Source organism: Natrix helvetica, assembly GCF_964273705.1.
Source record: "Natrix helvetica genome assembly, chromosome: W".
NCBI classification, from domain to species: domain Eukaryota; kingdom Metazoa; phylum Chordata; class Lepidosauria; order Squamata; family Natricidae; genus Natrix; species Natrix helvetica.
In genome coordinates this window covers 1563791-1575300 of record NC_138555.1, presented here as the reverse complement: position 1 = coordinate 1575300, position 11510 = coordinate 1563791, and the positions used below count along the sequence as shown (strand labels likewise).

Sequence of the window (11510 nt, the reverse complement as noted above, 5' to 3'; positions counted from 1 at the left end):
CCTCACTCCATTGACCCCCTCCTGAAGTCACAGCTGCACATCGGAATTGGTACTGAAGAGTTAGGTGCACATCTTCCAGGGTGAATTGATCCTTAGAGTTTTCAGTATTGAGGCTTTTCCAATTATCTCCTGCAATCCGATATTCCACCTGGTAACTGGAGACTGAAGGCTTACCGATGGCTGCCGGATCAATACTGATCTGGAAACTATTTGGGTGCAGTTGCTCAACCTTAGGAGGGGGGTACTTCTAAGAGCAGCTTCCAGCTCCTGACGTTCCTTGAGGACCTCCATGGTCAAGGTTAAACTCTTGGTTTCCAGCACCTTTAACGAGTCAAAGAAATCCTTCATGCTCTCAGTGCTCATTTTCCAGAACATTTCAGAAGCAGATTCACAACTTCCTCCGTATTCCTGGGGAGCAAAAAGGGCTGAATTGTAGAACCTGAAGTGCTGAGGAGTTCCTGACTCATCCTGAACACACGGCAGGTCAGCCTCCTTGAGGGCCTCCAGGACAGGTGGGGTCCCCCCATCCTCAAAGGTGATCAGGAGTTGGATGTTATCCTTCACGTCTTTTCCCAACCTGGAGATCATGGAATCAAAGAGGCATTTCTGAGTGTGAGTTGAATGGGTAAGGACGGCCTGGGCCACGAAGCAGATGGCATCCACATGGTCAATGCCCCCTGGGGTGGAGAAAAACCCTCGGAGCTGCTCATTAACCATTGTGTCTTGCTCTACATCCCTTGGGCCTCCAAATCCTGGGGTGTCAATGATTGTGAGAGAATAGGGAATTCGGAAACCCTTCTGATGGTTCACCACGTAGGCTGTGACTTCAGACGTCCTGCTTCCACTTTCGCTTCTCTGGGGGGTTTCCTGAATGAGTTTGAATCTGAAATTGTCTTCCCACTGGACACCCAGGATATAATTGATCATCCCGTTGATCAGTGTGGTTTTCCCACTTCCTGTTGCTCCCATCATCAGGATCACTTTGTTGGGCACTTCTGAGTTCTCCTTCCCAAGCTGGTACAAGAGAGAAGAGGTGGAGGCATCTGAGGGGACTTTCTCCAGAGGAAGGGCGAACACTAATGGCTGTCTGTCCTTCACCAGGGAGCTTTCCTGAAGGAACTGGTGGGCTACGTTTCCTCTATCTTCTTCCTCCAGTGATGTGGAGACCTCCAATTTCTCACTGGGGACACTCAGAACTCCATTATCACACACAGCTGACACTCGTATTGTATACACCTTCTGGGGCTTCAGGCCTTCAATTAGATAAAATTCTGTTTTTCTCCCAGTCCGTTTTTCAGTCCATTGGTCCTTCCCAACTCCAGCCTCCACCATTCTGTACTCCACCTTGTACTCCTTGACCACAACTCCTGAGGCAACAATGCTGGGACTCATCCAGGCCACAGAGATGACAGAAGATGCTGCAGTGATCATTCTCAATTTCTCAGGAGGGCTGGAGGGAAGGGTCTTTATGGGTGGGCTCAGGTCACTGTATTTACTAAGGCCTAGCTTGCAACAAGCAGCGTATCTGCATAGGCAGGCTGTGTTTGAAGACAGGTCTTTCAGCAGGAACAGCTCCCTGGCATCCTCTGTCCTCACCGTCTTCCATTTTTCTTCCCCTGCAACCTTGTACTCTACCAGATAGTTGGAGATTGTAGCCTTTCCATATTCAGCTGGCTGAAACTTCAGCTGAATGCTGTCGTGTCTCAGTTCACTGATCAGGAAAGGGAGAGGTTCTGAAGGTAACTCAAAGCTCTTGCTGACTAGCTCTCCATCTTCGTAAAGGTATATTGAGGGTCCTAGAATGTCCACATCAGGGAGAGAGGCCACAACAAAGCGGACATTCTCATTTGGTTGATTGATACTGAAAAAGTCTTGGATGGATTTGGCAGCTTGGCGAGCATTGCGGGTCCTCTCCTTGTCCTCAAACCAAGCCAGGCCTTTCTTGACCTCGGAAGTGGACTTTGTGCACTTAGTCGATTGTTGTGAGAATTGCTCCTGAAGCCATTCCTGTAAACTCAAGAGAAATGGCTCCTGTTCATGTAAAGAAGTGAATATAAAGGAGACCACATATGCATTCTGGGGGTCAAGAACTATTTCTTCCAGCTTGTTCTGAGACGAGATCACTTCTATATTATTTAGAATAGTCAGATAAGATTTGACAAAGTTCATTTCTCTTTTCTTGGTGTCCAGAAATTCATGGAGTTTTTGGCTGTTGAAGGGTGACTGGTTGACAGACATCAAGAGGTCCACCAGTGTCCCTTCCTCCTGTCCTCCTCCCCGGATGGAAGGCAACACTCTGGCCAGCTGTTTCTGGAAAATCTGCCTGTGTTGCTTTAACAGATCCTCGAACTGCTGGATCTTCCTCTTGATCTCAGGGAAGGTCTCAGCAATGGGATTCTTGGCTAGATCGTTGCTTTGCATCTCGATTTCATTGAGTTCCTCCAAGATCCTTTCAGTATCAAAGAGTGATCTTAGGCTGATCTCACGGACCATCTTAGCTGCTCTAAGGTCCAGCTTGGTCAATGGGGAGAGCCAGACCCGCACTGGCACAGCCTTCTCCCCATGATCCCCTAACATTTTCGGTAGAGTCTCATAAACTTTCATGGCATCTTGGAAGGTCACTGGATTTTTGTCCAAAGAAAAGTCCCCATGGAACTTGCAATTGAACTTGAGGGCATTCTCTTTCTCCTCCTCATTTAGCTTCATATCTGCTTTTCCTGTGAAAGATATTTCCTTCTTAATTGTATGCTGGAGACTTTCTTGAATATTTTTCACCATCTCCATTGAAGAAACTTCTCGGTCAAAGACGAAGAAAGCCTGGGCTCCATATAGGATGGCGGTGACCACATGGGTGGCTGTCCCATGCTCAAAGACGGCTGGGTAAGAGATATTCTGGATTCCCAGGTGGCTCATTGTCAGCTGTTCATACTTGGTGGTGGTTTTGTACTGGACGGTGACTCTGGCCTGTTGCTTGGACTTCTTGGTGTCATGGAGATACTTGGCTGACCCTCCCACTTCAACCAGCCCTCCCAGGAAACTGGCCTTGAGGGAGGCTGAGATGTCCAGGGCAGAGGCCTTAGCATCTATTCTGTCAGATGCAATGATTTCTGATTCTGTCTTGGGCTGAGGCTTGATGGTCAGGTCCTTCTGAAGAGAGTTGTAATCCCAAAGGGTGACCCCTGCATGGAACAGAAGAAGATAGGAAGATGAAATGATCCCTGACCTCCAAAAGACCAGTCACTGGATAGAGGAGCTCTAGCGTGGTGGGACAATGAAGACATCTTTCCCCTGCAGGGTTCCCTCATTTGTTCTGTTCAATCATCAGATAAGCTTTTTGCCAGTTTTGCAACTCCAAAGGCTTTGGACTGAATAGAGAGGAATTGCTATGCATTTATTAGTCTGTAGATATTCTCAGTCATCCAGATCATGGTTATCCAGGTAGAGATTGAGAATCTGTACAGACTTTTAGCGATGCAATTTGGGCTGAACACATTTGGAGTAGTGTTGGAGTAGGAATGGATTTCCAGAGGAAAAATTGCAGACTACAGGAACCTATAAATCTGTGGTGGGATTCAAATAATTTAACAACTGGTGTTGTGCCCCAGCAGAATATAGCTAGCGTAGGAATTAAGAACTGTCTCCTGGGAAATGTAGGCAGAGACTGCCTTATGGGAAATATAGTTCCATGACGGTGATCACATCTATGTTTCTTATTGGCCACTGGGGCATTCTGCCTGCGTGCAAAGTTTATAACCAGTCAGTTTTAAATGCCTTTGTGAACTAGAGAAGTAATGTTTGTATCTCTGCTCAGTATGGGAGTGAAATCATCATCTTTTTACACCATATGATGGGACAGATTATGGAAAGTCAGAAGTATCTTAACTCTGAACTGTAAGTTTTGCTATTAGGAATGCCTGATAATGGGGGTAGGAGCCAACATCGCGACGATACGGACGTGCGGCCTCAATGCTCCGAGACCGCAGCCGAAACTTTTGCCACTGGGTGGTCCAATTGGACCTAAACCATCCCGAAGAGACGGTGAACAGGAAGAATATGTCTTGCTGATCTCAGGGACATTGCAAAGTCCCTGATCGATGCAAGAGAAGTTCTTCAAGCCGGCAACAAAAATCCAGCCATTAGGCTGATGAAATTGGTGCGGCTCCAAAACGGAAGGATACGGAAAGAGAAAGTGTTTCCAGCTGGTGAGGAATTTTTACCGTTTTAAAAGAGACTGCCAATAAAAAACTTAAAATTAATTTAAATTGGAGAACAGAAGAAATAAGCGGCGGAATTAAATTTGGAATGGTTTAGGACAGTGGATTATCTTAGTTGGTTCTAGTCCAACCCCCTGCCTAGGCAGGAAACCCTATACCATTTCAGACAGATGGCTATCCAACATCTTCTTAAAGACTTCCAGTGTTGGGGCATTCACAACTTCTGGAGGCAACTTCTGTTCCACTGATTAATTGTTCTAACTGTCAGGAAATTTCTCCTCAGTTCTAAGTTGCTTCTCTCCTTGATTAGTTTCCACCCATTGCTTCTTGTTCTACCCTCAGGTGCCTTGGAGAATAGCTTGGCTCCCTCTTCTTTGTGGCAGCCCCTGAGATATTGGAACACTGCTATCATGTCTCCCCTAGTCCTTCTTTCTACCTGGTTGGGCCCGGAGGGGGGTCTGCCCCTCGGGGAAATGTGCCCTCCAGGTTACCGTGTATTCCACCAGCCACAGGCCCAGCGTAGGGGCGGTGGGGTAGCGGTAATTATGCGGGAGGATCTGGCGCCGAGAGAATTCACTGTGTCGCAGATATCCGGGTGTGAGTCTCTGGGCGTGAGATGGGGCCCAGGGAGACAGTTGGGCCTGTTGATAGTATACTTTGCTCCTCGCTATACATCAACGGCCCTGCCCGGATTCCCATATAACACTTCTCCTGCGCGACCTACACTGGCATCCTGTGGCCTACGGGGTGCGCTTCAAGGTGTTAGTTACCATCTTTAAAGCGCTCCATGGCACAGGGCCTAGTTACCTGCGGGATCGCGTTCTGCCCCACACATCCCTGCGACCTATTCGCTCGCACAGAGAGGGACTTCTCCGGGTGCCGTCCTCCAGAAAGTGTCAGAGGGCGGCGCCCAGGAGTAGGGCCTTCTCTATGATGGGCCCTACCCTTTGGAATGACCTAACCCCAGATATTAGGACAACAACTGACCTCCGCTCCTTCCGCACGAAACTTAAGACTCACCTGTTCCTACTAGCCGGCCTGGCTTAATTTAGAGCTTCTCCACCTCTTGGGCATTTTTAATTTTAATTTTTAACTTTAATTATCATTGGGGTTTTTAATTGTTTTAAATTATTGTAATTTATTTATTTATTGTTCCACCTCCTCCATATTGTATTGTTGTGACCGCTGCTGATGTACGTCGCCCCGAGTCCCTTGGGGGAGAGGGGGCAACTAAGAAGTCAAAATAATAAAATAAGTAAATAAATATTAAGCTAGACATACCCAGTTCCTGCAACCGTTCTTCATATGTTTTAGTCTCCAGTCCCCTAATCATCTTTGTTGCTCTTCTCTACACTCTTTCTAGAGTCTCCACATCTTTTCTACATCGTGGTGACCAAAACTGAATGCCGTATTCCAAGTGTGGCCTTACCAAGGCACTATAAAGTGGTATTAACACTTCACGTGATCTTGATTCTATCCCTCTGTTTATGCAGCCTAGAACTGTGTTGGCTTTTTTGGCAGCTGCTGCACACTGCTGGCTCATATTTAAATGGTTGTCCACTAGAACTCCAAGATCCCTCTCACAGTTACTACTATTGAGCACGGTACCACCTATACTGTACCTGTGCATTCCGTTTTTGTTGCCTAAATGTAGAACCTTACTCTTTTCACCATTGAATTTCATTTTATTAGATAGTGCCCAATGTTCAAGTTTGTCAAGATCCTTCTGTATCTTAAGCCTGTCTTCTGGAGTGTTGGCTATTCCTGCCAGCTTGGTGTCATCTTCAAATTTGATGAATTCCCCATTTATTCCCTCATCCAAATCATTGATGAAGATGTTGAAGAGTACTGGGCCCAAAACAGAGCCTTGGGGTACTCCACTGCATACCCAGCTGGTCATTAGGGCAGAGAACTGGTTGTTAAATTATTTGAATCCCACCACTGCCCTAGACTTCTTTTTTTATCCATTTTCCAAACCAGTTCAGTGACTTTGCTTCTGGGGAGGAAACCCAGCCTATGTTTGGTAATTGGTGCCAATCCTGATGCATCCTTGGTGAAGGGTTGGATACACATTCCCAGCTAGAAGGTCCTACTTAGCTAGCTGCTATTACGTGGCATGTACCCAGGAGCTCAACTCTGTCCCTGAGTTGAGTCTGTGCATTGATGGCTGTGCCCATCTCCCTCCCTCCTTCCCTCCCTCTCTCCTTCCCTCCCTCCCTCCAGAGACTCGTCAGCCTCTCCTTCAGCTCCTACCTGAGATGAGTGCATCCTTGCGGCAGTCGTACAAGGTCCCCAGCTGGAAGGGGCGTCCCAGGGCCGCTATCTCTATGGTGTCCTCTTCCAGGGCCATGCTCATCTCCTGCAATTGCCGATGCTTCTACTGCCCTACAAGAGAGGAGAAACATCTGGAGGAGGCAAAAACTGACTGTTGACTCTGTGAGGGGATGCAGGATGTGGGCACAGCCACATTACCCCCACATTCTGGGTTGTCTGAGCAAGGCACACTCCCCAGAGACCCTTGGAGTAGGAGCAGCAGTCCCAGAGCACAGCTGGTGGCAGTGCAGAAGTCTTTGAGGGGGCAAAATTTGCAACTCCTTGGGCAGCTCCATTAATTACGTCCCTTTAATAGTGTCCTTCCTTTAGGTTGCAATGATCACAGTTCCCCTCCTCACCAGGAGAGGGCGGTGCAGGGTTGAGACTCTGTTTTCCCCATAAGGGAAAAAGGCTGATTATTGGTTTTGGGGGTGGGGGCTCTTGGAGTGTGCGTGGAGGGGGGTATCCAGAGATCTGATTTCCTCTGAAAATAAGGGTCCCTGGTGAGTAGCAGCTCCAAGATTACCTTTGGGGAAGGGGAGAAAAGCCCCCTTGAAATCCCCAAAATGGAAAGGTCCCCACAGTACAAAAAAGATGTTGAGTATTTTGGGAAAAGTGCAAAGAAGAGCAACTAGGATGACTAAAATCCCGGAGAAAGAAAAATGAAGAACAGCTGAAAAAGCTAACGCAATCCTTTTAACATCCATAAGAGTCTTGGATGAGAAGCAAATCTTCTTCAAAGAAAAACCAGAAAGTCTCCAGTTGCCTCTTGAAAAAAGCACCTTTGGGATGAAGAGCAACCAAGTTGAGTAAAGGCCTGAAGACGAAAACCTATGAAGGAGGGATGCAGGATTTGGGTTTGGCTAGTCTAGATAAAAGAAGGACCAGGGGGGACATGATGGCAGGATTCCAGTATCGGAGGGAGGGCCTGCCCCATGGAAGAGCTGGGGGGATGGTTTCCACCTATTATCCAAAGCACCAGAAGGCAGGACAAGAAACAATGGATGGAAATTTATCAAGGAGAGAAACAGTGAGGACAACTAACCAGTTGAACAGCTTGCCACCAGAAGTTGTGGGTGCCCCATTCTTAAAACGGGAGGTTTTTAAAGAAGAGATTATAAAGCTAATTGTCTGGGATGGAATAGGGTCCTCTGCTTGAGCAGGGGGGTCGATTAGAAGTCCCTTCCAGCTCTATTCTGATTGATTGATTGATTGATTGATTGATTGAGTCATTGATTGAGAAGAAGGACACAAAATGGATATGCCTTCCCACTTCCTCCCCTCTCCTCCTGGAAGGAGCTCCTCAACTTTGGAGCTTCAGCCAAGCTCCCCCTGCACTCTGCCCACAAGAGGTTTTTAGCGAAGGAGGAACGAAAACAAGGTGGTTTCTCTCTAGCTCCTCCCATTCCCCCCCTCCCCCGCAGCACAGAGAGCAAAGTCTGATCCTCTGGCAGGATCAGAGTTGGAATCTCACTGGAAAAAATCAGAGTTGGGAGGGGGGATTGAGAGTCATAATGGTGTGGGGACTTTGGAAGAAAGTGTCGCTCCCCCCCCCCAATTCCCTTACCTTGTTTAGCTCCCTGCACAGAATTCAGCAGTCTTCCAAAAAGTGGAAACCCCGGGGAGAAGAGAGCTGACGTCGCGATGGCACAATTTGCGATCTTGGTGTTCTGAGATCGCAGTCAAATTCCTGCCGCTGGATGGTCCATTTGGACCTGAACTGTCCCGCAGAGATGGTGATTGAGAAGGGCACCTCCTGCTGATCTCAGGGATATTGCAAAGTCCCTGAAAGATCCAGGAATAGCCTTTTTTCCGGTGACAGAAACGCAGCTAATAAAGCTACTGAAGTTGGGACAGCTCCAGAATAAGTTAAGATTGAAGACAAAAGACTGTAGGCAGCGAGACTGATCTTCATTGAACTTAGTGTGTTATCCAGTTTCTAATTTCTTTTTTTTTTTCACGGATGGAACTTTTGCAGGGGCTCCCTATTTTTTAAACTAAATAGATTAATTCTTTCTACTTCTTTTTCACTTTTGTTTATCCCTATGGATTAAAATTCTCCTCCTTTTTTTATAATGTTTGATTTGATTGATTGGATTGTTTTTGATCTCCATTTAAGGGTTTCTTTTCTTTCTTAAGCTTGGAATATAAAGAAGAAAATAAGAAGGATTATAAAGAGGGTTGTAACATCAGGAGGAAAAGCAGTTATGCTGCCACTTAGGGGCTGGAGGCTGGATACATTGTTTTTTCTTCTTTCTCTTTGATCACTTGTGATTCAAGGTTCTTTCAGCTTGTTTACTGACAGTGATAGTAGGAAGAGCACAAGTTGTTTATACCAGTGCCTTTTGGAAGTTCTATCTCTAGCTATTGGAGGGAAGACAACATTTTGACTTGAAAGATAATAAATGAACCTGTTTGAAGTTTATTAAAATAGCCTTAACCCAATAGTGGCAGTATCTGCAAAATTGAAAGAATGGCTCAGCAGGAAAAAGAAACTGTAACATTGCAAATGATTATGTTTGAAATTCAAAATCTATTAGTTGTGACAGAGAGAATTGAAAAAGAAAAAACAGAAAAATTGGATGGAGAAACTGAGGATGTTTACCAAATGAAGAAAGTGGAGGACAGAGTTCAAAAGATGGAAGAAAAAACTGAGCAAAGAGATAAGAAAACTGTGGATACTGACAACAAAGTGAGCGTGGTTGGTAATGGCAAGAGCGGAATATGGAAAGGGGAGATGGATGGATTGGAACTCTACCCCAGACTTCAAAGCACAGAAGAAGAAAAGAGAAAAATTGACGGAGATAAGGAGAGAAATCTTGATAGAAACACTAGTGATAACCAAAGATAAGCTGATGGAAAGAGCAGAAGTTGGGTTTCAAGCTTTTGTGAGATACGAAAGGAACAGCATATTGCCAAGATTTATTAAGAAAGTAACTAGAACATTAATGCTACAAATGGCAAGAGATATAAGACCGTACTATCACTGGAAAGATACAGGTTGATGCAATAAAAATGTATAATAAAAATTAAGCTAAATTTAGTTTACTAGTAGTATGTATAGAATGAAGCTACAATAGCTATAGTTAAATAATGGTTAATAATGATAACAATACATATAGATATATTCATTTGATAATATGAAATTTTATATAAACAATATATGGAGATTATGAGAGAAGGTTTAAAAGCTTTATCTAGAAGATGTATTGTGATTGGATGATTTTAGGATGATTTAATTGAATGTTATCATATAATCCTATTTTAGATTTTGAATATTATATATAAAAGGATGTAAAAACAATTATAGTCAAATTAAGGTTGAGATAATAATTCTGACATACATGAATATAGGTTAATTTAAAATATGCGATTTGATATGAAAAGTAAGTGGGGATTATGGAAGAGATGCATGGAAATACTGTAACCAACTGACACACTTTCTACAATTTGTAATGGAAGATGTTTTTTTTCATTTTTATTTTTGTGTTTGTTTGGCCTTGTTCAGAAACTAATAAAAATTGTTTTTTTAAAAAAGTAGCAACCCCTCTCCCCAAATTTCCTGGAATGTCCCTCCTCTTTCGTGTCAAATCTGTAGCTAAATTCCTTGCTTTTCTGCCTTCTGGAAAACGCCCAACATTGAGGGACTCTGGTGTCCTATCCACCCCGGAGCATATCTGAGAGTGGAGGGACCACTTGCTCTTGGGTAAAAACACTGAGTAGCTCAGTCCAAGACCCACCTGCTTTCCACCAGATACTCGGAAACAGCCCTGCCCTCACCCCACCCCACTCTGCTGGCCCAGCAAGTGCCAACTCCGGGGTCACGGCGCGTCTGGGGGGGTCCTACCTGGTTGGAATCCGGAATCCGTGGTGGCAGGTGGATCTCCTCCTCTCCGTGGCTGCTCCTCTCCTCAATCTCTCCGTCCTTTGAACTGCTGACGGGGTTTATGATGGGAACAGAGGGCAGAGATTGTAAAACCCTTGCAAGCCCTCAATAAATGTGACTGCGAGATTGCATCTCACAGCAGCCAAAAAAGCTAACATGATCCTCAGTTGTATAAACAGAGGCATTGGCTCAAAATCACATGAAGTCTTAATACAGCTTTGTAAAGCCTTAGTAAGGCCACCCCTGGAATACATGTCAGCCTCTGTTTTGCTTGCTACGCTTGCTTGCTATCGGCTGCCATAGGAACGTGGTGGTGGGGTGCATAGTATTGGGGAAGGGAATTATATTGCGCTGGAGGAGTCTTGTTCTCACCGTCTTCTGCGCATGCTGGAGGCTGATATTTGGACTTGGTCAAGGCCAACCGTTCCTCATACCAACTTGAAGAGGCTGTTTGAAGATGAAGATGCTCCCCACATGGCACCTTAGGGAGTTGCAGATTGGCCAATGGGTTGGGGAATTGGGGGGAGGGTGCTGGGTAAACGTTTGATATGTATATGTTCTCGCCTTTCTGGCTCAGATCTTGCTTTCCTTTTGCTGTTTTCACTTCATATCTAGTAAAAGTACTTTATTAAAACGGAGTTGAGGTTTTCCTTTCTTGGATATTGAAGGAGGCATGCTCGACATTACAGCACCCAGTTTTGGTCACCATGTTACAAAAAAGATGTTGAGACTTTGGGAAAAGTGCAGAGAAGAGCAAGTAAGGTGATTAAACGCCTGGAGGCTGAAACATATAAAGAACGGTTGCAAAATTTGGTTAAGGCCAGTCTAGAGAAAAGGAGGAGTGACATGATAGGACTCTTCCAGTGCTTGAGGGGCTGCCCCAAAGAAGAGGGGATCCACTTATTTTGAAAGCACCAGGAGACAGGACAAGAAACAACAGATGGAAACTAACCAAGGAGGGAAGCAGCCTGGAATGAAGGAGAAACTTCCTAACAGTGAGAGCAATTAACCAGGGGAACAGCTTGCCACCAGAAGCTGTGGGCGCTCCATCACTGGAGATTTTGAAGAACGGCTGGACAATCCTTTGTCTGAAGTGG

General features: G+C 45.4%; 1 protein-coding gene across 1 annotated transcript in view; it reads right to left on the bottom strand.

The window, feature by feature from the left end:
• Nucleotides 1-10453, bottom strand: part of LOC309400268 (uncharacterized protein) — a gene marked incomplete at its 3' end in the record, with an annotated part of 21238 nt that extends 10785 nt beyond the window's left edge. Inside the window, exons 1-3 of the mRNA XM_081968683.1 lie at nucleotides 10375-10453; nucleotides 6468-6599; nucleotides 246-3179 (exon numbers count right to left, since the gene is read on the bottom strand). Of these exons, the coding sequence (XP_081824809.1) occupies nucleotides 246-3179; nucleotides 6468-6570 (3037 nt within the window). The 5' untranslated portion in view covers nucleotides 6571-6599; nucleotides 10375-10453. The remainder of the gene's footprint in view (nucleotides 1-245; nucleotides 3180-6467; nucleotides 6600-10374) is intronic.
• Between the last annotated feature and the right edge of the window lie 1057 nt (nucleotides 10454-11510).